A 27,718-nucleotide genomic window follows, 5' to 3' on the forward strand; every position below is an offset into this window, starting at 1 on the left:
CATCCACCCGCATTAAAAGATAATACAATAATTAGCAATACATATGAAAAAATTTTAAACTGCTTAAAATATTTCAATAATGGCATAAATAGAAAGAGCTAAGAAAGAATCTTAAAAATTTTTTAAATCCAATTAAAATTAAGGAAGTTATGACTATTTTTGTTCCTCAAACATTTGGATATTTTCCTTCTTTAAGAACATATACCTTTCATCACATTTTTTTTTTTTACACTAGTTTTTTTCAGTAAAAATGCTATATCATTGTTAAAACACAAGATGAAGCAATGAAATTTGCCATATAAGTGTATTTTGGAGCAAGGAATCAGAATATGCTCCTGAAAATCTCCAGAAATTAATGGTTTCTAAATAATCTGCAATAAATGCACATAAATATGCTGCAATACCTTAAAAATGAACTTTTCTCCTGGATAATTGCATGCAGCAGCCAGGATACCAAAAAATTAGCCAATTCAGCATCACGCATAGTGTCAGTGTCCTTTGACCAACAGACTTCAGCTTCAGGTATGACACTGCTTAAGTTCATGAGTCTGCACTTAGATAGTCTAATGTGAGGGACATGAGATTTTTAAGCAGGGTGGTACATATGTGGAGAGATCTCGATCATAACTACATCTCTCCGGATACGTACTTTTTCATCTAGGGATTGTCAGATGCTAAACAGAGAATTTAACATCTTTGCAGCATATAGGAATCTCCAAGAAATGGCATTTTCCTGTTTGTGAAATACACTTTGTCTGGGAAAGTTGACATTCATTGGGATGTGGGGACAGCCTGGCTATGGCTGATATTGCTGTAAAAGATTATGTGTATCAGGTCATTGCTGTTGAAGTACCCAACACAGCTTAAGTGCAGCACCGTTTTTACAGGAATCTGGACGTGTTCATTGCATGTATGAAGTGTCTAAATTTAATAGGAGATTGGAATGTCATCCTTGATCCCAAAATAAACATGGTCGAGTAGCTAAAAGGTGAGAGACCAGCTTAGCTGACCTAATGGCTAAATGCGATCTTGTTTCTCATTGATCATCAGAGATGGGAGACATGAATATGAACAAATAATGTGCCTTCTTACCCAAATAAGAGAAAAGTGAAGAAATTAAGGAATTTCTTGTTGTGAAGTGGTCTATGATTTCAAATACTTTTTTCCATATAATAATGTCAATTTTGAACCCTCAATTTCTGAGCTTTCAATTCTTATAACTTTTGAATCACTTGGGATATTTGCATAATTCAAACAGTTTTGAACTGTTTATAATTACTGTAACAGAAAACAGTGAACAGATCATACCTAGATTTGGTTGATTTTTAGTACCTCCTTCCACTCCAAACGATAACATTTTAGATATACTTTTGTTAATAAAAAATGTAAAACTATATTAAGTAGATGTACCCATAGAGTGAATATGGTATTTTGTTGATTAGAACTAGTTTAGAGTATATCAATCCTACCCAATTTTGACATTGTGCGACATTTTGTTTTATTTTAAAAAATATTTTTCCTATTATTTGGATTTTTCAGACTTCTGTTCTCATATTGAGCTTTATTTGCACAACCTACAAGGACCCATGGCACAGTGGATAGAATACTTGATAAAATTCAGTTGTAAAAGTTAAATTCCTAGAAATTGAAGGTTCAATATGGGCAACCCAAAAATACAATTGTGAATTACTTAAGACTTCTACCCTATTTTTGGCTGATAGAATGAGAACATGCTATCCTCGTAGATTAAATAAAGGGTTATGTTCAAAATTCTGTGCAGATACCAGAGTTTGGCAGAAAGATTCTAGAGTGTTACAAGATGAGAACAGTAGTCCAAAGAATCCAAATAATATGAATAATCAATCTTCATCTAAAAAATTCAGAACTGTACAACATTTCTTTTTTGTTTTTTGTAAGATAAATAAATCTTTGGCCTTTTGGCTAAGATTGCAGCAGTCGATGGTTAAACACCAATGTCTAAAATCAAAATGTGTCAACGTGTTTGTGTGCATGTTGTCTGCGCATGCACTCTCCTGAATAAAAAGAAATAATTATATTTTGGACCAATCAGAAAACTTTCTGAATTTATTTGAAATGGCCTTTCTGGGAGCCATCTATTTTTTTCAATAAACCAGAGGAACCTAGATGTTCCAAGTCTACAGATGGGTGTCACTGGTCACCCCTCTTTTGGTGCTTCCCTCTATAACATCTCTCTACACAACCATTAACACACACAACTCATCGACTTATTATCGTTTGTCAATCTGTATAAACTTTATTCATTGAAATATTTCCAATCTTTTTCACTAAACCATCTTACTAATATGAAATCAAATGAACATTGACTCTTATAAACAACTTTCAATGAATTATGATTTATAAAAATGAGCAGAGAAGTTTTGAATACGATTTTCCTGACCCCTGAAACTCGCATCTCTTAATTGATTCAGGACTTTTTCAATGTCTGATCTAATGAATCCCCCTGTTTTTACAAGAACTCTAAAAATACTCAAGAACATTTCATGTTTTTCCCATTGCTGTAAACTTTGGTTTTAAACATATGTAAAATATCTCTTTTGTGAATAAATGCCTTCTGAACTCATCATTTTGTTTTGTTTACTGTATAACAATATCTCACATTTAATTCTAAAACTTGCAAAACTTTTCTACTAAAAATATTTCTTTGAATTCAGTTCATCCCAAAAATACTTTCCCCATTACAAAAGACCTTAAAAATAATGTGGAACATATCCCCTAAAAACTGGTGACAATCATGCCTAAAATCAAAATATAGTATCCGTTTTCAGTATTAAACTGACATTAGATGTTTTACTATCAATGAAAATAGTGAATATACATTATGATATAATAGTGTGTGTATACAAAAACACAAAAATAGTGCGTATACATTATGATATAATGAAAAATTACAACTGTATATTTCAGAATATTAATCTTTTCAAAGTTGTTTATAAAATAAATATGCAAATTAAGATCAGTGTTTCTACAAATATTATAAAATAATATGTTGTATTAAATTGAAATAAGCACAACCTGTTTTGATGTTAATATAATTAGGATAGGTGGAAAAATCTTTTGCATTTATTCATTTAGATTATTTTATTTAAAAATTATACATTACATTTTCTATGCTGTGGTTTCATTGTTCCAGATGACAGATATCCATTTCCCAAATTTTAAAACTAGTAAAGAATGAATAAGACATCTTAATAGTTGAATGAGGAGGTAAAAAGATTAGATTTTTTTTAAAAACAATCTTTTTCAGACAAAAATATTTTACTTTCCTTACCGTGTAATCTTGTATTAATACTTTAAATATTTTAAAAATGTTAACTTAGTATGCCAATTTGCACAACATACAAAGTGCCTTCAATAAGTTTCCAGACTTTTTTCATATGGGCACTTTTATTGATAGTACACACATGAAACTCTAATCCCCTTTGAAGTAATCTCCTCCAGATGCAATGCACTTGTTCTGTTCCATCAATTTCTGTAAGGCCCCAAGAAAGTCCTCTTGTGTGAGCATGTCAATGACCCTTATCACAGTCTCTTTCATCTCAATTGTCGGTGTTCCTTAAGCTTAGGAAATAACCAAAAGTCACCGGGAGCAAGGTCTGAACTATAGGGAGGGTAAGAAACTGCATCAGTCCATCTTGGTCAAATAGTCTATGACAAGGATGGAGCACCTTTGAGACTAATTTCATGCAAATCTTCTGGGTCTTTAGCTCCTTGTGAATGATTGTGTGTACAGTTCCCACACTGACATCAAATTGCACTTATTGTCTCTATAGACAAATGACGGTCCTTATCCATGAAATTTTTTATTTGACTAATTAACTCTGGCGTTTTCCTTACTCCTCCCACACCACTCATCATCCCTCACAGACTCCCTGCATTTCTTGAATTTCTTACTTATGCCACTCAAAAATTAATGCTTAATTCATGTGAAATGGTCCAAAAGCACCGAAGCATTCCATACGTATGGCATTTTTTCCAAGTATAAAGCAGAATTTTGTTGCAAATCATGCTTCTAAAATGTCATGTCCAGATTGCATTTTTGAAATTTACCAGCTGTGACAATCATGTTTTAGTAGGGTGTATTCGAAATCATAAAAATTGGTCAGTCATCTCATAGCAATAATATACTGAATTTTCAAGAGTGTAAAAAAGTCTGCAAACTTATTGAAGGCACCTTGTAAATTCATCCATAAATATTGATTCATATTCGCTTGCATTTTGAGAAGCAAGAAATATTTGCAGCTCTCCTCTCAATTCAAAGAATCTCTTTAATGCCTTTCCTTTCAAGAGTTACCTTACCTATGTGTGAAACAGTGTTTTATGTGTTGAACCTAAATCTTCACATAAAACTTTGAAGAGCTGTGTTGCCAAGTTGCATTGATTTACTATTTTAAACACTTGGTTAAGTACTTCTTGCAGTGAGTATTAATTACTTCTGGAGTTACTTTTTAAACTATTGGAAGCCAGACATATAGCCAACCATTGCAGGTACCTTGTCAGTGCAAATTTCATACAATTTCTCTCATTCGACCGAATGTTCTTTGAAGAAATCATTAATTAAATCAAAATAATCAGCAGCAGCAGTTGAAGTATGCACAGGCTTACAAAACAAAAAAATCGTTTTTTTTTTCATTTTTATGATAATGAAAATACACAAGAAATTGTGAAAAGTTTGTCACATCAGTAGTTTCATCAATCTGTATACTGAATAACACAGTCAGAGTTTCTTTTAATTCTTAAATAATTTAAAATAAAATATATTCAGCCACATCTGTCATCTTTTGTTTCATTGTATAGATGTGATAATTTATTTACTGCTTCAGGACCGATTATGAGACCTACAATATCTTTGGTGCATAGAAAAATAAGATTCTCCGCTATTCCGTTTAGGCACGTGCTTTTTCTATAATGCAACCACGTATGAAGCTTAAATGACAACTTCTCATTCTTAAAAACAAGTACTGAAATCAATTAAATATGGCACACCTCAAGTTGTTTCCTATATCAACAAGAGAATCTAAGGTAGAATTGCTAGCTAAAAAACTGCAACATCATTCACCCCATTTAGCTCTATTCATAATCATGCTTTACATAATATTGGAAATTTATGTGTTTAAATAATTTTGAATTGAGTTGCAATTAATTTGAAATTTACAGAATGCACAGTTATTTCATAAATAAATAATCTATAATTCAATAATTGCAATATATAGCAGTTTGTTGTACAAAAATGAATGAATATAAGATATTTTAAGGGTTAGGATTGCTGCCCGATTGCTTGTCCTAAAATGGGTCACCATATTTTTTTTTTTTTTTTTACACAGTGATCACCACTTATCAAGGCCCGGAAGCCACTCAGGGATAAGGGTTATTGCAAGTACATTACGTTAGTGTGGAGATTTGATGAAGTGTTTAATTAAGGGGGTGGTTTATTAGGAATTTGTTAACATTGGACTTGAAGACATCCAAGTTGTAGTCCGGAGGGAAGCAGGCAGACGGAACAGAGTTCCACAGGCGTGCAGTTCTAAGAAAGAAGCTTTGTTCATGGAATCCGCGTTTTGATTTAGGCACAGATATAGAGTGGGGGAAATTTTTCACAGTGGATTCAGCTAGACGAGTGTTTTTCGTGAAAGATTGGCGAGGGGGGACCAGAGATTGGAGTTCAGATGAGCACCTGCCATGGAAATAATGATAAAACAAGGATAGGCTCGCAACGTCTCTTCTGTGGGAGAGAGGTTGCAGGATAGAGAAAAGGGCATCCCCCACTAAGCCACGAAGTCTATTTTGTACTCTGTCAAGGCAGGATAGGCTGTTTTTAGCAGCTCCTGCCCAGATATGGCAACAGTATTCCATCCTTGGACATACTTGGCTTTTGAAAGATTGGAAACCACTGATCTACACCATTACATTATATACTACGTTATAAGTGATTACGTTTAAGATGAAGAATGATTTTCATTTGGCCAAGATTTTATTTACTACATTCGTTAATTCGTATAAAATCTTGTTTTCGCATAAAATTTTGGCTAAATGAAAACCATTCTTCATCTTGTCTCAAATATGCTCAGCATCATTCAGCATGGAATTCAAGCCAACTTTTAACAGGACCTTATCAGTTCACTTTTGAACTCTATTAGAAATCTTATTTTTACCTGAAAGAAAACCTCATTCTATCACCTCTGAAAACCATAGCAATCTGAAATTCCTAATTATACATACAAATGGCGATCATAACAAACCAGATAAATGAACATTTAATTTATTCTGAATGTAGAAATGTATTTTCAGTGACATATAATCATCTCCTCAAAAAATAAATCCATTTCACTCCTTTATTGTTCCCAATTAGAATATTACTTTATTTCTTTTTACTTTTTATGCTCTCTTAATAAATGATAGATTTTATGTTTCGTCAGTGTGTCATGTTTATCAATATTTTCTCTGGCCACAAAATGAAGCTTGGAAATGGGTAATCAATCTTATATTTTTAAAATTTTGATTTGAATCTGGTAAATTGTTGTTTATATCTGGCAATAATAACATCTCGTACAACACACTTTCACGCAGAATATGCATTCCAGGAGGTATGTCCCAACATGAAGATTAAAATCAAGATATAATGCTATTAAAGTTTCTATCTAAAATCTTTATTCTAATTTTAATAGTTCTAAATTTATGATTTGTGCTTTAAAGAGTTTTATGTAATTGGTGTCTAAATGATTGAATCAAATTCAACGCAACTCTGATAAATTTGCATTTTCAAATATGAGGTTGGGCATTCCCTTTCCATTAAACTAAATGTAGCTCACATTTGGACTCCAGTATTCCAAATTTCATAATGTTCAGGACTTAATTTTGGACATACAAAAATACCTAACTTTATATATATATATATATATATATATATATATATATATATATATAAAATCAATAAATAAGAATCAATAAATAAGAGATGGAATGTGATAAAGAAAAGGAGGATGATGATAAAAATGTTCAACTAAAAGTATTCTTTATTGTAAGGATTTAGAATAATCAAGAATTAAATTGGGAATTTACCTCTGTTAGTTCCCATAAGACACTGATGGTCCATAAAATACCATAGTGTCGAATAAGAAGAGCTTTGAGTGCCCAACCAAAGAAATGAGAAAAGGCAAAGAAGTCAATGTGATCCCAGAGTCGAGCTAAAGTGATGTCTGAACAATTCACTGCATATTCCTGAAAAATAAAAGCTTACATATTTATTCATCATTCAGGCATAAATAAACAATGTTACATCATTAAAATACCTATTTTATAAAGAGAAATTTTAACAATGTTAGAAATGATGATTGAAAGTACCTAAGAAAATGCCTGTCATATTTTCATTTAGATATTCCTTAAAAAAAAAAAAGAAAAAAAAAAGAAAAATAAACATTAAAATTTACCAGCAGAAACCATGTACATGAGACGATTAATAAGAAAAAATAATAAATCTCAATTTTCATTTCATATGTATGTAAATTAATAAAAAATATAAATTTATACTTTCACACTACTGTATATGAATGTGTGAACTAATCCATCTGTACACATCTTTCTTGCTACCTCTGTCTGCATGTGTATTGATAGGTAGATGATTGCTTAAAGTCAAGCATAACAATCTTTTGTTTACATATGTGCAAAGTTATGTAATTATTAATATATATAGACCTATAAATATATAGATTAACTAGTATTTAGAAATGTTTTTAATTTATTGAATTAAAATAAACCTGATTTAAAATTTAATTATTGGAAGTCAACAAATAAATAAATATACTGATTTAAAATGTAAAATATTTAAAATTAACTATAACTTACGTCGAAATGTATTGTTTTAAATATTGAAACAGAGATTTTCTTTTTTTTTTTTTTTTTTTTTTTACAAATATAACAATATGATTTTCCTTCAATTGATGAGAAAAACGATTAAGAAAAAAGCAACTATTTTCAAAGAATTTGTCAATACCTTTTCATCAGGTGTTCCATTCTTCAAATCTGGATACACCCAACCTAACATTTTTCGTGTGTCTTGTGTATTCTGGAAGAGCAGGAACACCAGCAACATGAAGTATAGAACGCTGAGTCCTAAATTAAAAATGTTGAATGTCAATTTCATATGTAAATGGGAAAATATAAGACATGGGTAAAAATTTAAGTGGAGACTATTTTGCAAAATTAATTTTCATTTTTGAACTTGAGGATTTGTTCTATCCTTCTTACTTTTCTTTGTTTGAGTGTTCATTTCAGTACAGTTGAAGATAGATATATAATATATCTATAAAAGTGAAAATGTCTGTGTTGTGTGTGTGTTCCCCTACCAAATAACTCAGTCGATTTTTGGTCTAGAGATTCGAGATTCGACATAGAGAGTATTGAGATTTGGGAATTTTTTTTTTTTTTTATCGGTTTTCGGTCAGAAATTTGGCTGTCAAGGGGTCAAAATTCACCAATTTGACCTTTGTAAACTCTATCAAACTCCTCCACAAATTTTGGGTCTAAACACTTGAAATTTTAAATGTAGGTTACTTGAACATGGATCAAACTTTTTAATTTGATTTAAGCCCAAAAAAATAAATGTCAAGGGGTCAAAATTGGTGTCAAAGTTTTAAAAAATTTTACCTCTGCATTCTCTACCAAATTACTCAACCAATTTCCGGTCTAAACATTTGAAATTTTGCATAAAGGATATTCAGAAATAGAGCAAGCTTTTTAATCAGTTTGGGTTGAAAATTTGAGCTGCTAAGGGATCAAAGTTCAAAAGATTTAACCTTTGCGATGTCTAGACTTGAAATTTTAGATGTCGGTAACTTGAACATGGGTAAAATTTTGTATTTTGATTTAAGACCAAAATAATAAATGTTAACATTTATCTTTAAAATATATATATATATAATTGAGGTCAAAATTAAAAAAAAATTAACCTCTGCGGTCTCTACAAAATTACTTGGACAAATTTTGGTCTAAACATTTGAAATCTTACATAAAGTGTATTCACATGTAGGGCAAGTTATGAACAGTACATAGGGCACAAGCACAGACCGGCTAGTTTCAAATAAAATAAAAACTAGACTCAAGAAAAGAAAAAACCCCAGGTTATTTAGAAAGTGAAGTAAATCACAGATCCTTTCTTTATACAAAACGATTTTGAATGATAATCAAGAAATGGCTCACTTCACCTTAATTTAATAACAATTATTTTATTCAATGCACCATCTGCATTGCACATGTGAAATGTTTCAGAATTGTCATCGTAGATTTAATTCTTCGGTCTTGGAATGAATCATAAATAGTATATTCATTCAAGTGGTGTCAATGCCTGTACCAGGCAGGACAGCTATGACTATTCATTCATCTTTCTCCCTTGTGGCATTCATTTTGGTCATCATTTTTGATATTGCCTAGGTATTTAGACTGTCAACATGTTTCTTGCTGTCGTTCCCTGCTTCTCTAGCCTCGATCTTTCCCATCAAACTAATTTATTCTTTTCTGCTTTTTCTATAGATATGGCCCATGAACTCATCTGTCTTTTTTGTACTGTTCTGTGTTTGCCATTTCTAGTGCCTCTTGATTTGATTTGAGTACAAGAGTACTATTAAAAATTTTCCTCAAGAACTAAATTTCAGTTGCCTGTAGTCTCTTCCTCGTACTGTTGGTGATTGTCCAACACTCACAACTATATAAAAGAACAGACCACACATACGTTCATAGTATTCTGAATTTGGTGTCCATTTTAATGCTAATTGATGACAGGTGACTTTGGCTGAGGCTATGCATCTTTGTATTTTAGTAGCACACTTTTCATCAGATATTATTTAGTAGCCCAGATATTTGAATTTATCAACTTTTACCTGGTACACTGCGACATTGTAGATTGCATATTGGAGCTTGGGGGGTTCGTGGATACCGTCATGCTTACCGTTTTTGAAATGTTTAAAGCACATCCTTTACTTTCACTTGCTTCCCCAAAGTATCCAGCACAGTGTCATCTGCATACATTAGATGGTTAATGTTATGTCTACCCAAACTTACTCCTTTGATGCATATAATATTTAAAATGTTATTTCATTAAGTAATGCTCAACAATATTGTTTGATATCAATTTGTTATTTTGGCCTGATTTTTCTCAATCAAAATTTCTCTTTCCAAGCAGTAATTTAAAAAGAAACTTACAAGATAAGAAATATCAATCCAAATAACTTTATAATTGAGTCTATATAATTAACATTCACTTTGGAATTTTTGAGATAAGGATTCATAATTTGTATTATTTAAAATACTATTCTCATCTATTGACGTTATTTTTCACGGTGTAACCTCTAACATTTTTCATGTGCATCTTTATTGAAACCTTCTCAGAAAAAGAATTCAGGAACCTGGATAAAATTTCAAAATAAACGATTTATTAAATTCATGGGGTAGATTGTTGTCGGTCTATCAACCATGACCAAGTAGAAGTGTTAATTTATGTAGTTTTATGTAATTTAGTTAGTTTTAGTAAGGATTGAACATTAAACCAAGAGAAGATGTAGAACTAACTGTCAGCCAATACTATTAACCATTACATCATAGAGTTGATGGATTACATATAAGTAAAGTGGCTAATAAAAATTTAACTAGTAATTGAATGGATTAAAAATACTTACCAAACACAATTCTCCATAATGCAGGATGAGGCCTTGTGAAAGGACCTAAAACAAAACAATTAGATCTAACTATATCATTCTAATCATACTCAATAATAATGAAATGAAAAAAAAATATCAACATTTTCAAATGATAAAGATATTTCTCTATTTCTCATAAAGATGATAAAAAAATAATCAAATAATTTATTAGCAATAAGGGCACGTAATAAGTAATGCCCCTGACCCACTTCTCGTTCTAACTGAAATTTTGCATGTGCAATGATTTATATCTCTACGGGTTATGTGGCAAATTACAGGTCTCAACTAATTGTGGTTTCTGTTTTACAGATGTTTGAACTGAGTCAGGTGTGAAATGGAGCCTGTTGAATGTCGAGCAGTGATACGGTTTTTGTATTTGAAAGGACGCACACCACACTGACTTTTGATGAAATGAAAGAAACTTATGGTGATAAACTTATGATGATATGACCTTGTAAAACGCTGGCATCGTGAATTCAAACAAGGCCGTAAGTCTGTGGAAACAGCTCCCAGGCCTGGTCGCCCCCCCTCCCCCCTCTGCCATTGATGAGGCATCTGTCCATCAAGTTGAGGCTGCCATTTTGGAAGATTGGTACATTACTATTCGCCAAATAGCCCAAGATGTCAAGATTAGTACAGGGTTTGTGGAAACTATCATTCATGACCATTTGCATATGTATAAGGTGTCTGCCAGATGGATTCCCAAGTTGCTCACACCATTCCAGAAGCGAGAACGTGTTGAGTGCTCGAGGATGAATTTGGAGATGTGTCAAAGTTTTTCAAAAGACTGATTACACAGGATGAAACCTGGGTCCATCACTATGATCCAAAGACCAAAACCCAGTCAATGCAGTGGAAACACTTGGACTCACCACCTCCAAAGAAGGCAAGAGTGTAGCCCTCCGCTGGCAAGGTCATGCTCACAGTCTTCTGGGAGCAAAACGGAGCAGTGATGACAGATTTCCTGGCAAATAGTACCACCATTACAGGAGCCTATTATGCTTCACTTTTGAGGAAATTAAGGGAAGCTATCAAAATCAAGAGGCGGGGCAAGATCAGCAAAGGTACCCTCCTCCTGCAGGACAACGCTCCGGTCCACAACTCGCATGTCGCCAGATCAGAAGCACAGGCATGTGGTTATGAAATCCTCCCTCATCTTCCCTACTCTCCTGACCTTGCACCCTCTGACTTTCACCTCTTCCCAGCCATGAAGTTGTTTTTGAAAGGAAAGCGTTTCCCAGATGATGCAGCCTTGATTTCTGAAGCCATGTCGTGGTTGGAGGACCAACCTGGGGTGTTCTACAAAAACGGTCTCCAGAGCTGCATCAAACGATGGGAGAAATGCATAACTCTGGGTCGTTCCTATGTAGAGAAAGACTAATAACTGTGCCAAGTTTCATTGCTCTACTGCTTTGGGAAGTGGGTCAGGGGCATTACTTATTGTACGCCCTATATATATATATATATATATATATATACATACTAGCTGTACCCTGCCACACCTTGCTGTGGCTCAATTTGGTGTAATAGAAAAGTCTAATAAACAGAGAAAATGCATGTTTCTTATAATCTTAGTACAGCAATCGACTCCAAAAAGTGAAAAAAGGCGAAAATGTAAAAAAAAAAAAAATGGTACTCTTGCAGAATTCGATCCGGATCCTCGGGAGTTTCCGTCCAGCATGGCTTGGACTATCAACAATCACCGGATTAAGCCGAATCTTGCTAAAATGTTGAACCGGTAAATCGAGTTTTTTTGTTTTTGTATTAAAAAAAATGTGAGTTTTTAATTAGTATTTGGGTGGGGGAGGGGGTTACAATACACAGATTCGAAAAAGTTGTTCAAAAACAAATAAATGAAATAAATGAAAGCAAATGGAAGGTAATTTACGTTTCTACCTAATTGGGTAATTTTTTAGTGTTTTTATTTAATGTAAAATGTTTAATCAGCTCGAAAAACACAGTGTTTATCGATGTATTTGAAAAAGACAAATGGTCGCGGACTATGTTGAATATATAAGTTTGGGAAAATAAGTTAAAAACTATACAAAACTGTCAGAAACCCACCGAATATATGTTACCATGATATAGGCTGACATATTCGGTGGGTTTCAGACAGTATGTTTTTAAGGTTTTTAGTTTTAACTTACTTTCCCAAACTTAACGTAATCAACAATGTCCGCCACAATTTGTATTCTTCAAATATACCAATAAAGTCTGTTTTTCGAGCCGACTAAACGTTACATTAAATAAAAAAGGGTTTTTATTACTAAACACAGACACAAAAAGTTGTCGAAAAATAAATATATAACAAATAAATGTTATCAAAGGTAAGATAAGTTACTTTTCTACCTAACTGGATAAGACTTTAGTGTTTTTATTCAATGTAAAATGTTTAATCGGTCCGAAAACATGCAGTGTTTATCAGTATATTTGAAAAATACAAATGGCGACATACTGTGTTAAACATGTTAAGTTTGGGAAAATGAGTTAAAACTAAAAAACTATACAAAATACTGTAAGGAACTCACTCAATATATGTTACCATGACATAGGCTGCCATATATTCGGTGGTTATTTAACAGTAATTTGTACAGTTTTTTTTAGTTTTAACTCATTTTCCCAAACTTAACATGTTTAACACAGTCTGTTGCCATTTGTAATTTTTATATATACCGGTAAATGCTATGCTTTTCGAGCCGAATAAACATTTTACATTAAATAAAAACACTAAAAAATTATCTAGCTTGGTAGAAAAGTAACTTATCTTGCCTTTGATAATATTTGTTATACATTTTTTGACAACTTTTTCGAATCTATGTGGATCTATACGAACCCAATAAAAACACTAAAAATTATCCAGTTAGGTAGAAAAGTAACTTCTCTTGCCTTTGAAAACATTTACTTGTCATATGTTTGGTTTTGTTAGACAACTTTTTCAAATCTTTGTGCAAGTACAAACCGAAGGGGATATTTTTCTGTCTATTTTTATTTTTGATACTGCGCTATTTACACCCCCAACCTACCCATGTTACAAATTGTGGAGGTGGACCTAATGTGAAAATTTACCTTTTGTTTTTTTAATAAATTGTTAGTTGAAAGCACAGAAGGCAGATTTGCCATTTAGTTGTACAAATATCCCCAAACCAGCTAATTACCAAAAGGGACTCTTAAAGGTCGACACTGGTATCGAGCAAAAGTTTGTTTACATGTTTTACAAACTTTAAATAGGTAATAATTATTGAAAATGTGATCATGTGATTAAAATTTAATTTAAATTAACCATATTGTTTAACAAATTAAAAAATATAATGCAAGATGAAGTTTTGAAATGATTAAATGTTTTATTTTATTAAAAATTAAAAACATTGCCCAATAAAAATGAAATTTTGGGTATTTATGTATTTTTGGTGTTGAGCTGAAATACTAACGTTATTATTTTGAAAACCATTCTTAATGAGGAGCTGAGGGTGTTTTATAACTATTCTGTGCTTCCACCTTATAATTTATAAAAAAAAAAAAAAAAAAAAAAAAAAAAGATATCGTGAAACTTGAATTTAAACTGAAAAAAAAAAAACCCTATAAAAATAGCATGGTAGCATCTGCCCTCGTATATGTCCAAGAACAATATCTACTGTAAAATTAAACCAAAATTTGGTGCTTATGCGTTTTTGATACCACACTATTTTTAAATAGTTTTTTCAGGTTAAATTAAAGTTTCAAGATATCTTTTTATTTTAACTGTAAGTTGCATAATTTGACCCGGATTCTCGGGAATTCCCGTCAATCATCGGTTTAAGCCGACAATTGTAACAAGCGCTAACTAATTTTCAAAATAAAACAAAAACAAAAAAAAAAAACAAATATTAATAATAAAAAAATAATAGAAAATTATTTTATAGTAACTGAAACTGTTTTTTTTTAATTCTTTTTAATTATTAATCAACATTTTTTTTTCCTTTTCATCTTCAAGAAAAGATTAATATTTTACTTTTTTTTAACCGTAAATTGTTAGGTGAAAGTACAAGTGTTTTTTTAAGGCTTTTTGTTCACTGAACTAAAATTAAATTAAAACTGAATTAAATAAATAATCAACCCTCCTTAACATCACTAACCCTAACCCCTTTACATCACAGAAAAAAAAAATACAAAAAAAACATTACATAAAAAATTATTTATGTAATGTTTTTTTTGTATTTTTAAAATTTAGCGTTTCAACATTTGAACAACGCTCGGCTTAAACAGGGAAATGCCGAGAATCCGGGTCAAACCATGCCATAAAAAAGAAAAAAAAAAAGAAAAAAGTGTACTTTCAATTTTGTTAAAAAAGTTTTCTTACAGTAAAAAAAAAAAAAAAAAGCAAAACAATCGGATCTTAATCGCGTTGTTTTTTTCAAGTTAAATTCAACTTTCACAATATCTTTTTTATATAATTTTATAATATCTTTTTTGTAATAATAAATTGTAAATAATAAATTGTTTTTTTTTAATAATAAATTGTTAGTTGAAAGCACAGAATAGTTACAAAACACCCTCCCTTCTTGATGGTAAGAATGGCTGAAAAAAAAACAAAAACAAATAAGAATAAAAAAAGATATTTCAGCACGTTACCAAAATGCATATGTACCGTGAATTTTCTTTAAAAAAAAAACTGTACTTTCACCTAACAATTTATAGTTTTAAATAATAAAAAAGGTAATATTTTCATATATAGAAACAACTGTTTAAAAAAAACAAACAAAAAAAAACGTGTGCTGCCAATTTTGTTGACTTTTATGTTTTAACTCAAATGCACCTTCTGGCGAGCAATTTGTTTTAAATTAAAAAAAATTGGGAAATGAATTTAAATTTAAAAAATAGAGTTTTTTTTTTACTTATCTATTCAAATTGTGATAGATACATTGAAATAATTACCGGAAGTAAAAACCGAATAGTCCTGCAGAAACTTATAAAAAATATTTTTATTTTATTTAATATTTTCATAATTTGATACATTAATTTAATAACATAAAAACATTTCCTGAGTCTAAGGAAAGATTCTCTGAAAATTTCAATTAAATTGGTAATATAGAAATATGGTTTTATTGATAACGAATGAACCAAGAATTACATATATATATATATATATATATATATATACATACATACATACATACATACATATATAGATACATATACATACTGTAAAAAAAAGTCTGCAGAAATAAGCAAGCTCTTATTGGACAGTTTGTATGCCCATGATTTTGTTTGAACCAATCAGATTGCATGCTATTACTAGCAATACACACGGACGATAAAACGCTTTGGATAATTACGGATTTCAAGGGGGTTCTGCTAAAATCGTTATATTTTAAAAACCAAAGCAACTTAAGTCCTCAATATACCGTTTTGTTTGAAAATGAATATACTTTCAAATGAATTAATAAATAATGTACATTATATATTTTAAGAGTTTTAAGCAAATAAAGTGCTACAAATGTTATCATAAAACGGTGTTTTCGGTAAGATTTTGTAATGACCCTTCCTGATTTGTAAATAGTCATACGGCCATTCTTTTGACAGCTAATTTCTTTGTTGTGTAAAAAAAAAAAAAAAAAAATGACTTCAACATAACGAGTTTTGAAAATTTTGAAAAAAAAAATTTCTTCGACACCCACTGTTAAATAAATCAATCTTTATTACATTTATCTGTTGAAAATAAAAATGTAACCGGCTTTCTCTTGTGGTACCAAGTAATGTAAAATCATGATACCAGGAAAAAATTGTTCTATTTTTAAAAAGTATCTAAAAACGATCTGTAGAAGCAGCTACTATTGCTGATATTAATGTCTTTACTGTAAAGAAACTTTTTTTTTGTTTTGTTTTTTATTCCAGAACGAATTAAAAATTTAAAAAAATGTTCTTACATATTTAGTTGAAGCTCATATTATTAGAACATAATTAGCTTAACTAGAGCTACTCGGTTATAAGAATATATAATTTTAAAGCAATCCTGCATTATTTTTGGTCAAATTTTAAAAATATAGTTGAAAAACAATTATGTAACGTGTGCACTTCTATCCATTACATTAGTTTTTAACGATGAATTAAGCAGTGTTTTGTTTAAAAAAAAAAAAAAAAAAAAAAAAACCCTGAAAATGTCAAATATGATTTTTATGCTTCACGTGTGCAACTTAACGAGGGTTGACACAATTTGCCTCCCTTGCACTTGTTAATTAGATATTTATTTGGCCAGTTTTGGGTCTCCAAATTCTTTCATTTTTTTTTTCTTTCTCGACGACTTTAATTTTACATTGTTGAAAAATTAAAACTTGTAGTTTCGCATCTTTTTTATTCCCATGTGAGAACGCCCATTTTGATCTTCGTTAATTGGGTTATCAGTAATATTGAAACATCATGGCTAATTCGAATTTGCTTACTCAAATAGAAGCAAAGAAATTTTGAATGACAACGACCCCAGTTTGGATAGATGGGAAATTTAAGAGAAATTTTTCTCTGGATATACATAAATGGATATCTGAGCTGGAAAACCTTTTCGACCAGTTAGTTATAAAATCCTCAATGTAGGAAAGATTCAATATTTGTCGAGATTCAACAGAATTTATAGCCAAAATTAGGGAGAGATTAGCAAGTTTGGAACCTGACCCAAAAAAGTCTAATGCTATTGTTCCTATGAAAATGGAGTTAGAGTGTCCTCCATTCAGGGAGGATTTGACTTCAAATAAATTCGAATTTCATAGCTTCCTTAGAAAATTTGAATTTTGCACATCTAATTTGGATGACGCGGATAAACTACTTTTACTAAAATCTAAATTGACAGGAGAGGCATTCGATCTTGTATCCAATTTGGATATACACTCCAAAAATTACGAGCCGATTTTGGCTGTTTGAAGGGGAAAATTTTAAATTCATCTTTGATTATGAACCAAATTTTTGAGGATATTATTTCTCAATCAGTGCAATTTTTATCAATTAAAGACCTCAAAATTCTTCTCTAACGCATTAAGCATGAATTGACTGAGATGGACAAGTCATTTAATACAGATTTTTTTCTGATAATTTCTACGTCAGGAATTATGATTGTTCACATTCTGTTCACTAAATTTCCGAACAGCATGCAGAGAATAAATCTAATGAATGTTTCCCCTCTCTTTCTTCCATCATGTCGTACACTTTCAACATTTTGGATATTATTATGGTATCACCATTAGTTGTGCCGAGGCAGGAAAATAGCCCCTCAAAAATATTGGCTTCTTCATTGAATATAAAATCTAATATGGCGATGAGTTCCGAGCCTAAACACATTAATTCAAAAAAGAATAGTAATAATTCGAAGACTCTCGTTAATAATGGCGAGATTAATAAATTTTGTAAATTATGTAGGGTTACTGATCACCCGACCAAAGTTTGTCCTAAATATCGGGACTGACTCGAAAATTATAAGAGCCAAAGAACTCAAATTATGTATCAGGTGCCTTGGTGAGCACTCTGAGACTGTTTGCGAAGGGATAAAGGGTTTTCCTTATCCTTGCGCCGTTTGTGGTTTTAAGAACCATTTTTCTATTATATACCAAACTCTTTGTAGGACATACATCATTATTGGGACAGGAAAAATGTATATTTCCTGTACTTAAAATATTAATGAAGGCGAAAGGGTGCCCAGTCTATTTTTACTGTCTTTTGGATACGGGTAGCCAGAAATACTTCTTTTCTGAGGTAATATTAAACCGTTTAAGTCCCGGGAATAAATTAAAACCAGGGATGGTGAAAATGCCTGTTAATATGCTTGTAGGGACTAATTCATTAAAATTTAGGGAGTTGGATGTGTCTCTTAACTTTGGACATGAGCGTCCCTTTCCTTTTTCTGCTTTGTTTGCAAATGATTTAAGATTAAAATTTCAAGTGGACAAATTTGAGGAGATCACGTCAAAATTGACAAAAGAGGATTTTCGTCTTTGTCCTGGATACACTAAATTGAATGGGTCTGCTATTCACGGCAAAATAAGCCTGGATCTTATTCACTAGATAAATAATCTCCGTTTAATTAAATATTTGGGAGATTCTGGATGGAAACTCCCCAAGTACATAATTCCCTTGAATTTCAATGCAAATGTTAAAGAAGAGTTACTTGATTAAAAGTTATTAAAGCACTACCTACGTGCCATTCATACTTAATTGATAATGTGTTAAATCCTATTGCTACTTATGAAGATGTGCTTCAACCGTTTTTCGATGATTCTTCTGTTGAATGTGGGGTGGAAAGGTTTTTATCCCTAGATTCCATTAGTATTGACGAAACCAAAAGTTGTCTTCTCTTGATGAAGAAAAAATAAATGCCTTCAAGGAGGATATTGTTCTTAGGGACGGCAAATATTATATCGATCTACCATGGGACTCTGAAAAACTTCCTAAGATAGAATCCAATTATGTGCTCTCACTGTGAATAATGCAAAGAGTGGTCCAGTCCTTAGACAGTAAAGGACTGTATGATGATTATATGTAAGTCTTCAAGGAACATGAAGACTGTGGGATCATTGAATCCTTCTCTGTTCCACATGGAAAATATAAGAATTACATATGGATTCTCCACAGACCTGTAATTAAGGAAGGTCAGGGAATTACTATGAAGATCTATCCAGTATTCAACTGTTCTTTGACGCGTAACGATGATACTTTAATGACGCAGCTTATTCGGGTGTCAACTGCATAATTGCTAGATATTTTACTAACTTTCAGGAAAAACAAGTATATTCTCCTGGGCGATTTACGTAAAGCATTTTTCCAGATCCGATTGAAATCTATCCAAGATAAAATTAGATTTTGTTTTTTTTTCTCAAGGTGGACAGTAAATTGTGCAACTACAGATTTAATACAATTATATTTGGTTTTTATGCCAGTCCATTTTATACTGAGTTTGATACTCAAATTCCATGTCAAAAAATATGAGGCAGATTTAGCCTCTTACACAATTTCCAAAAACTTCTATGTTGAGAATTTGGGCACCACTAATAGTGACAGTGATTCATTGATTTCAGTTTATAACAATGTCCGTGACAAGCTAAAGGAGGCAGGTTTTGAGCTTCAATCCTGCAATTCCAATTGCATGAACTTGCAAAGTAAAATGCTGGTAGATGGTACGATTACATCTACTTCTCCCACCCTATGAAAAGGTGATGGGGTAACAATATTCTCCTCAACGGGACTCTTAAAATTGCTCTAATGGTAATAAATGACAATGTCAATATAAAACGTGGGATATTATCTCAAGTTTCGAGTATTTACGATCTGTTATCATTACTTCTTCCTGTCACTGTTCAGGGGAAGATTATTATCAGTCAATTACGGAAAAATAACTTATCTTGGGACCAACAAATCCCTGAAGATTTTATTACCTTGTGGCAAGTATACGCCAAGGGGTTGAACAATACATGGGACTTTGAATTCCCCAGATGTGTATTCCTGGAGGACTCGCCAATTGAAATCATTTGTTTCTACAATGCATCTAAGCACGCTTACAGGTTTTCTTTATATCCCAAACAAGGGCTCAGTGGCTCTTGATATTTGCCAAAGCTGAAGTGGCTCCCATTAAAGGGAAATCACTCCCTATATTAGAATTGTTGGCTATATATCTAGCCCTTAAAGTTATTCCTCAGGTTTTGAAGGCCCTAATACCTATCAATATCGAATCATTTTTTCTTGTGTCTGATGCACAAGTTGCCCTGTCGTGAGTTTTAAACGGGAAAGGTTCAAAAGAGAATATTTTTGTGGAAAATCGTAACATGCATGCTCTCGGATGAAGCTAATACAGATGAAAGTCGTTTACCAATTAAAATATCTGATTTCTCCACATTATTTAAGGCGATTAAAAGTTTTAAGATTTGGTGACAAATTACGACACTGAAAGACTGACAGCGTTAAAAGAGCTAAATTGTTGCTTTTTCTCGTATGCAAAATGAAGTTTTTCCCTTGGAATTTGGTTATTTGAAGCAACCTACAAATAAAGTTGCACTCCCAAGGGTGACAGCCCTCGGCTTATTTATAGATAAAAATGGACTGATGTGGACCCAAGGACGCATTCAGAACTCCAATGTTTTTCCATATGATGTAAAATTTCCTATACTGCTTGGAAAAAAAGTCACCTGACCAAGTTGGTTATTATTAAATCTCACTCGAATTGTCATATGGGAGCAAATTCTACCCTTAGCAAATTAAGTCTATCTGGTTTTTGGATCCCCCAGAGGAGACAAGCAGTGAAATCTGTTTTCCGCAGCTGTATCACATGTAAGAGAACCGATTTTCTACCATGCAAAGCCCTTTCTGAGTCTCAACTGCCTTCTCATAAGATAAATTTTGTCCAACCCTTCAAATATGTGGGTGTAGATTTTACTGGACATTTCTTTTGTCAAAAATAATAATCAGGATGTCAAAATGTACATCCTACTGTTTACTTGTATGAGCTTGCATGCTATACATCTGGAATTACTGCCAGGCTTTCTTATTAGCCTTTATTAGGTTCACCAACTTATTCGGTGTGCCCACCCATATGTATTCTGACAATGCTAAATCATTCTTAGCATTGGGTATTATATTGTCAGACATATTTGTCTCTGACGAATTTAAAGAACATTTCAAATCAACTACTATTGTTCATTATACCATTCCCCTTTACTCTGCTTAGCATGGGGGAGCATGGGAAAGGTTGATTAAGACTTAAATAGTGTCTGTCAAAATTGTTGGGTAGGAGGAAAGTTGGTTATTTTGATTTCCTAACCACTTTTTGGATGTTCAAAAAGCCATAAATGATAGACCACTAACATTTATTTCAGCTTCAGATAAAAGCCTTGATATTTTGACCCCAATCATTTTTTGCAGAAAGGATATCACTCCTGCCTGCTTATCAATAATTATAGTTTAGAGGATCTTTCTCCAGAACGTTTTAATAGAAATACACTTGTGTTCCCTTGAATTAAGGGATGAATTTGTCAGTAAATTTAGACGTATTTGGCACAATGACTATTTACTCTGAATTAGAGAAGTAGACGCCAACATTAAAGATGGTTTTGAAGGACGGGTGTTTCCAAGTTCATTCATTAAAACATATTTATCCCCTAGAGATAAAACAGGATTCTGAATCTATAGTAGCAAAATTTATGGAAGAAGGAGGCCCCTTCCTCTGCCCTACTCGATTGCCAATGATGGAACAACACCTATAGTGTTATACGACTCATGCGATAATTGGTATCATTTCAGTTGTGGTAGGGTTGACTAGCGGGACACTGTAGGTGAGTGGGTTTGTCTGAGTTGTATGGATAAAATGTCAAAATAAATTCTTGTATTCTATTATTGGGGTCATCAAGTTAAAGTTACTTTTTCTTCATCATTGATAATTTATCTAGTTAGACTAGAATTACTGGTTACAAATTTTGAATTCATTACTAAGTATTACTTGTATTAATGTTAAGTCCCTCGGGAAAAATTTCTTATCTGTCACATATTGACAGTTTTTTAAAGTACATCATTATCTTGTTTAAAAAGTAATGATTATCAATTACCTTTTCTTCTTTTCTTTGGCAGTGTGTAAGAAATTCTGCAGAAATAAGCAGGCTCTTTATTGGACGGTTTGTCTGCCCACGATTTTGTTTGAACCAATCAGATTGCATGTTATTAACTGCTGAGGATGTTCTTGGTACCAAAATTATCCTTTCAGAACGCCAGAATTCAAGGAGACGCAGGCTGGCATGGACGTCGAATTCTCACTCGAGGCTCGAAATTACTTTGTCCCTTTGAGACGTTTAATGCCCAAATGTAGGCAAAATGTAATTATTTGCAAGCACCAATACCCTTGTGTTAGGCAAATTATTATATCCTTGCACGCTGTTGTGCTCTGTGAATCAATTGACTTTTTTCATTACAATATAATGTCTGTCAAAGACGAAATTAAGGTCTACTGTTTGACTCGTTTTGTCCGCCATTGGACTGAATCTACAGAGAACTTGCAGTATCCGTCTTGGAAGACATCTCTCAACTATTCAACCTGCACAGTTCTTCGTCAGTGGAAGTTTTGTACCCAGCTTTTATGTCAAATGGCTGAAGATGGTGCATTTTTTGCAATTTGGATCTTTTTGCTTTAATAAAATTTACGTTGAAGTTTAAAAGGTAAGCTTTAAGTAATTTTATGAGTAATTCTGTTTGGTTTTCTTTCGTTCTGCCAGGGGAAAAAAACCATTATATATATATATATACATGCATACATACACACACTACACTTCATCTTTTTTGTCATCTATTAAGAAATTATTCTAGACTAAAGCAATTTTTTTTTTGTCCCAAACCAGATTATTTTATTTATAAAGCTTAGTTATCTCCCCCAGATTTGAGAAACTTCAAACAAGCCCCCTTTTTAGGTAGGTCTAAAAAAATTAATTTTATTTAAAAATAGTGAAAATTGTAAATTCTTGTAAAAGAAGCATTGAAGTATTCATTGAACATTAATTTTTAACAGATAAATGATATTTTCAAGTTATGAAAAAAATTACACTCTTATTTAAAATTACACTTAAAGTAAATATATAGAAAATACAGATAAAATTTTATCCCGTAGATATCTCATTGCTGAAGCAATTCTCTATCTGTATAAGAGTATAAGAGCCAAGTACATCCTAGGATGGAGTACTGTTGCCACATCTGGGCAGGAGCTGCTTGAAACACCTATCCTGCCTTGACAAAGTTCAAAACAGATTTTGTAATTTAATAGGTGATGCTCTTTTTCCTTCTCTGCAACCTCTTTCCCACAGAAGAGAAATTGGAAGCCTGTCCCTGCTCTATTGCTATTTTTATGGCAAGTGTTTGACTGAGCTCCAATCTATGGTACCCCATCACCAATTCTTCACAAAAAATACTCGATTAGCCAAAAATCACCATCAATAAATTCCCTCACTCTCTATCAGTGCCTAAACCTAAACATAGATTTCATGAACAAAGCTTCTTTCCTAGAACTGCCTGCTTGTGAAACTGTTCTACTGGTCTGCTTTCCAGACGACTATAATATCATTATTCTCAAGTCCAACATAAAAAAGTTCTTATTCAACTGTCCCTGTAAATAATCTAATTATACCAAATTACTGCTACAAATGATTATTACAAAACTGTCTCAATGACTACACTACACACATTAACCTTTATCCTCGAGTGACAGCTGGGCCTTGATATGTGGTAACCCTTTGAAAAAAAAAAAAAAATTAAAAAACAAAAAAAAAAAAACAAAACAAAAAATAAAACAAAAAAACAGAAGGCTAAGCTGCTTGCCCATCAATTTGCCACCAACTTTACTTTGGACTCAGCAAAGCACTCCTTCCCAGATTTTCCTTTGCAGACAGAAACCATAATCTGAAAATCACCCCTTCTCAAGTACATGATATCATAAAAAACCTAGACACCACAAAAGCATGTGGACTTAATCTGATCCCGACTGTACTATTTAAAAAAATGCTCTGCTGAGGTTGCTTCAGTTCTCTCCAAACTTTTCAACAGATGCTTTTAACATATCTTGTTTTCTTTCTGTGATACCAGTTCACAAGAATTCTGGCGTAAGAACTGACCCATTAAATTATCACCTCATTAGCCTCATCCCTCTTTTCACCAAAATCTTGGTATCCATAATTAATTAAGCTCTAGTTCATTACCTCACAGCTTCTAAACTTCTGTCTGACCAACAATATGGATTTAGACAAGTCTGTTCTACTGCAGATATCCTAACTGTAATCTCTGAATGGATATACCATGCACTGGATAAGGCAGAAGAGGCTAGGGAAGTAGCCTTAGATATATCTAAGGACTTTGCTGACAGGGTATGGCATAATGGTCTTATGAAGATTAAATCATATATTCAATATAATAAAATCCTTAAATAAGAAAAGAATCCAGATTGTCCTTGATGGTCGTACACCAAAACGATATAAATTCAGGTGTGCCTCAGGAGTCTATCCTTGGACTTTTATTATTCTTGATATTCATAAATGACCTCTCTGATAAAATTGTCCCCAAGATGGGTATATTGCTGATGACACCACACTATATAACAGACATGAGGAGAAAATGAATGAACACATATCCAAGGCAATAAGAAAAAACCTAAGGGAAGGCCTTCAGTCTGTAAGAATGGAGACAGAAATGAATAGTAACATTCAATGCTGACAAGACTAAGGGTCTTTCCTTTAATAATTACAAGAAACCTTCTCAACCACTAATAGCCATGGTTAATCATACATTAGCTGAAAGCTATATTATGGGGTAGGAGGGTAAAGGGAAAATAATAGAAGAGACTCCCACCCCACAAGTTGTTTTCTTATTTAGTTTTTTTTTTTTCATCACTGAACAAGCCCTTTATTTGGAATGCTCACGGTTTTAAAAATCCAAACTGGAAATAATCCAGAAAGGATCTACCCCACAACCCCTCCTGATCTGATGATTCTATTCCACCCCTTCTCTCTCCTTACACCCGCTTTCTTCCCAAAGGTAACCAGAAAAAAAAAAAGAATTCAAGCACATGGTAAAAAGAAAAATTCTAGTGTCAGGTTTTGTGTTTTTGATAATCTGTTCTATGAAATTTGTTTGTGGTGTTTCGATGAATTTCTCCCAATTCCATTTTTTCTAGTGTACTATACCTGCTGCTTAATTCAGGCATTACATTTATAGTTTTTGTGTCTTGTTTGTGTCTGGATTGGGATAGTTGACATGGCTTGTCATGACGTTCAGATTTGGGTGAGGACTGTCTTTGTATGCTTGTGTGGTTTCAGTACAACAAGATTGTTTTTTGGAGATCTTGTTGGGCTTGATTTCAAAGGGATTTGGGTATTTTGTATTAGTTTTTCTTGACTTGTCTTGTGATGGTGTTAATTGTTGCTCTTGAGGAATTTTCTTTTTGTTGTGTAGGTAGGGTTTTGGGGTGGAGATTGTTTAGATTGCTGAGTGGAGGTCTGTAGTTCTTTTACGAATGTTAGGAGTTTGTTTGAATTCATATTTGCCAGTTTTCTTATGAGAAGATCACATTTTTGGCATTCAAAATTGGAAGTAGTTTGCAGTGGTTAAGTTACTCTTGAGTAAGGGTGGGCTAGATAGGAAGTCTTAACAATTTTCCAGGCTTCTGGGAAGATGTTCTGGGTGTGTTTACTTTTCATTATCTCTTATTCTTTCTTCCATGCTTCACAGAATCTTAATGTTCGCTTTGGCAGTTTACGCATTTCAGTTGTTGGTCAGTGGCTTTCTGGTGGTCTAAGATCCATTCATTCCACAATTGTTACATATTTTCCTTCTGTTATACCAGTTCTCATGGTGCCCAAACTTCTGTCAGTTGTAACATCTAAGTGGATTAAGTATATAAATTTCCACTTTAGTTATTACTAGCCTGGGTCCCAAAACGGCCAAGTTTAGGGTGAAAGAATTAATGTTTTTGGCCAATTTTTTTATGTTTGTTGTCCGAGACATCAAGCTTTAAAATGATACTGATCTTGTCAGGATTCATCGCCTCTGTTGAAAGCTTTTGCAAGACATACATACATACATACAAACATACATATATTTAAACAGACAGGTAAGATTTATATTATAGACTAGCGAGGGGTACCCGGCGTTGCTCGGGTGTTTGGAGGTGTGTGGGGTGGGGGGGTTTTAAAAAAAAAAGTAAGTATGACGACCAAACCCGAACCCTTGAGGAAAAGTTGTAAAAAAAAAAAAACGTGCGACGTTAACCATTGCCCCACCGCGACATGCTTACGGAAACATGTTTGAATTTATTTAATTACTTGGATTTAGCAGGTGCTCGTTTTAATGAGTTAATGAGGTCAAGTTTGACTGCGGGATTTCATTTACTGTTGAACGCCCCCCCCCCCCAAGATCTTATAGGAAAAAGACTAACTCACATGCGGCGAACGACAAATATTGAATATTTATCTTCCCGAAATCGAGCAAATTAAATAGACAGGCGAGCTTCGTTGTTAACTGTGAGATATTACGATTTATATGTGATATAAAAAGTTTTAAAAAGTTGTGAAGCGAGCAACCGTTTCTCTGAAAGAAGCCTTTTGTAGGCCCACAGAAAAAGCAAACACACATACATACATACATTTTCGCTTTTATTTATTTATTTATTTTTTTTTACACGGTGGTCACCGCTTATCAAGGCCCGGAAGCCACTCAGGGATAAGGGTTATTGCAAGTACAGTACGTTAGTGTGGAGATTTAATGAAGTGTTTACTTAAGGGGGCGGTTCATTAGGAATTTGTTAACGTTGAACTTGAAGACATCCAGGTTGAAGTCAGGTGGGAAGCAGGCACACAGAACAGAGTTCCACAGGCGTGCAGTTCTAAGAAAGAAGTTTTGTTCATGGAATCTACGTTTTGATTTAGGCACAGATAAAGAGTGGGGAAAATTTTTCACAGTGGATTCAGCTAGACGGGTGTTTTTCGTGAAAGATTGGTGAGGGGGGACCAGAGATTGGAGTTCAGACGTTTATAGAAGATGTACTTGATCTTAATTTTCGTTGGAGGCTTGGAATAGTTAAATGTGAGGATGTTAATCGTTTTTCTTTATAGTAACTCTTTTTACTTCTGTTACAAGCTGTTTTTTTTTAAAAGTTTTGTTTGATTTCATCTATTGAACAATTATTCAGTTTTCGCTACACCATTCGATGTGTTAAGAGATTTATGAGGATAGACTTTTAATTTTATGTTGTGTTGTGGTTCTTAGCAATATTTCTACATACTTCTTGCTTTTAACTTCTACTATCAAAGTATTGTTACAAATTGTTTTGACTGATTTTGGAGCCATGTTTGCCGAGATATTTTTCTATTATAAAGGGTGAGTGTTTGATGATGGGTTTGTCATCCATTGACTCAAAAACTATGTATGGTGGATAGTAAGTGGTTATTTACCTCCATTTCGCTATATGTCTGTATATGTATCAGATTCTGGATATGGTCTTTTACTGTATTTCAGGA

At 32.8% G+C, this 27,718-nt stretch overlaps 1 protein-coding gene and 1 long non-coding RNA gene across 3 annotated transcripts in view; one reads left to right on the forward strand and one right to left on the reverse strand.

Moving 5' to 3' along the window:
• The window catches only part of LOC145296043 (phosphatidylserine synthase 1-like), a 357,209-nt gene that overhangs the window by 157,816 nt on the left and 171,675 nt on the right, over positions 1-27,718 (reverse strand). For both annotated transcript variants that reach the window (XM_080142088.1, XM_080142087.1), the window contains exons 3-5: positions 10,707-10,751; positions 8,030-8,148; positions 7,099-7,257 (exon numbers count right to left, since the gene is read on the reverse strand). In XM_080142088.1, the coding sequence (XP_079998214.1) occupies positions 7,099-7,257; positions 8,030-8,148; positions 10,707-10,751 (323 nt within the window). The remainder of the gene's footprint in view (positions 1-7,098; positions 7,258-8,029; positions 8,149-10,706; positions 10,752-27,718) is intronic.
• Positions 1-27,718, forward strand: part of LOC145296045 (uncharacterized) — a 193,277-nt gene that overhangs the window by 116,617 nt on the left and 48,942 nt on the right. The window contains exon 2 of the long non-coding RNA XR_013869947.1: positions 22,299-22,880. This is a non-coding gene — a long non-coding RNA (uncharacterized LOC145296045). The remainder of the gene's footprint in view (positions 1-22,298; positions 22,881-27,718) is intronic.

Source organism: Euprymna scolopes, chromosome 16 (assembly GCF_053919585.1).
Source record: "Euprymna scolopes isolate OS-2025 chromosome 16, ASM5391958v1, whole genome shotgun sequence".
In the NCBI taxonomy this organism is placed as follows: Eukaryota; Metazoa; Mollusca; class Cephalopoda; order Sepiida; family Sepiolidae; genus Euprymna; species Euprymna scolopes.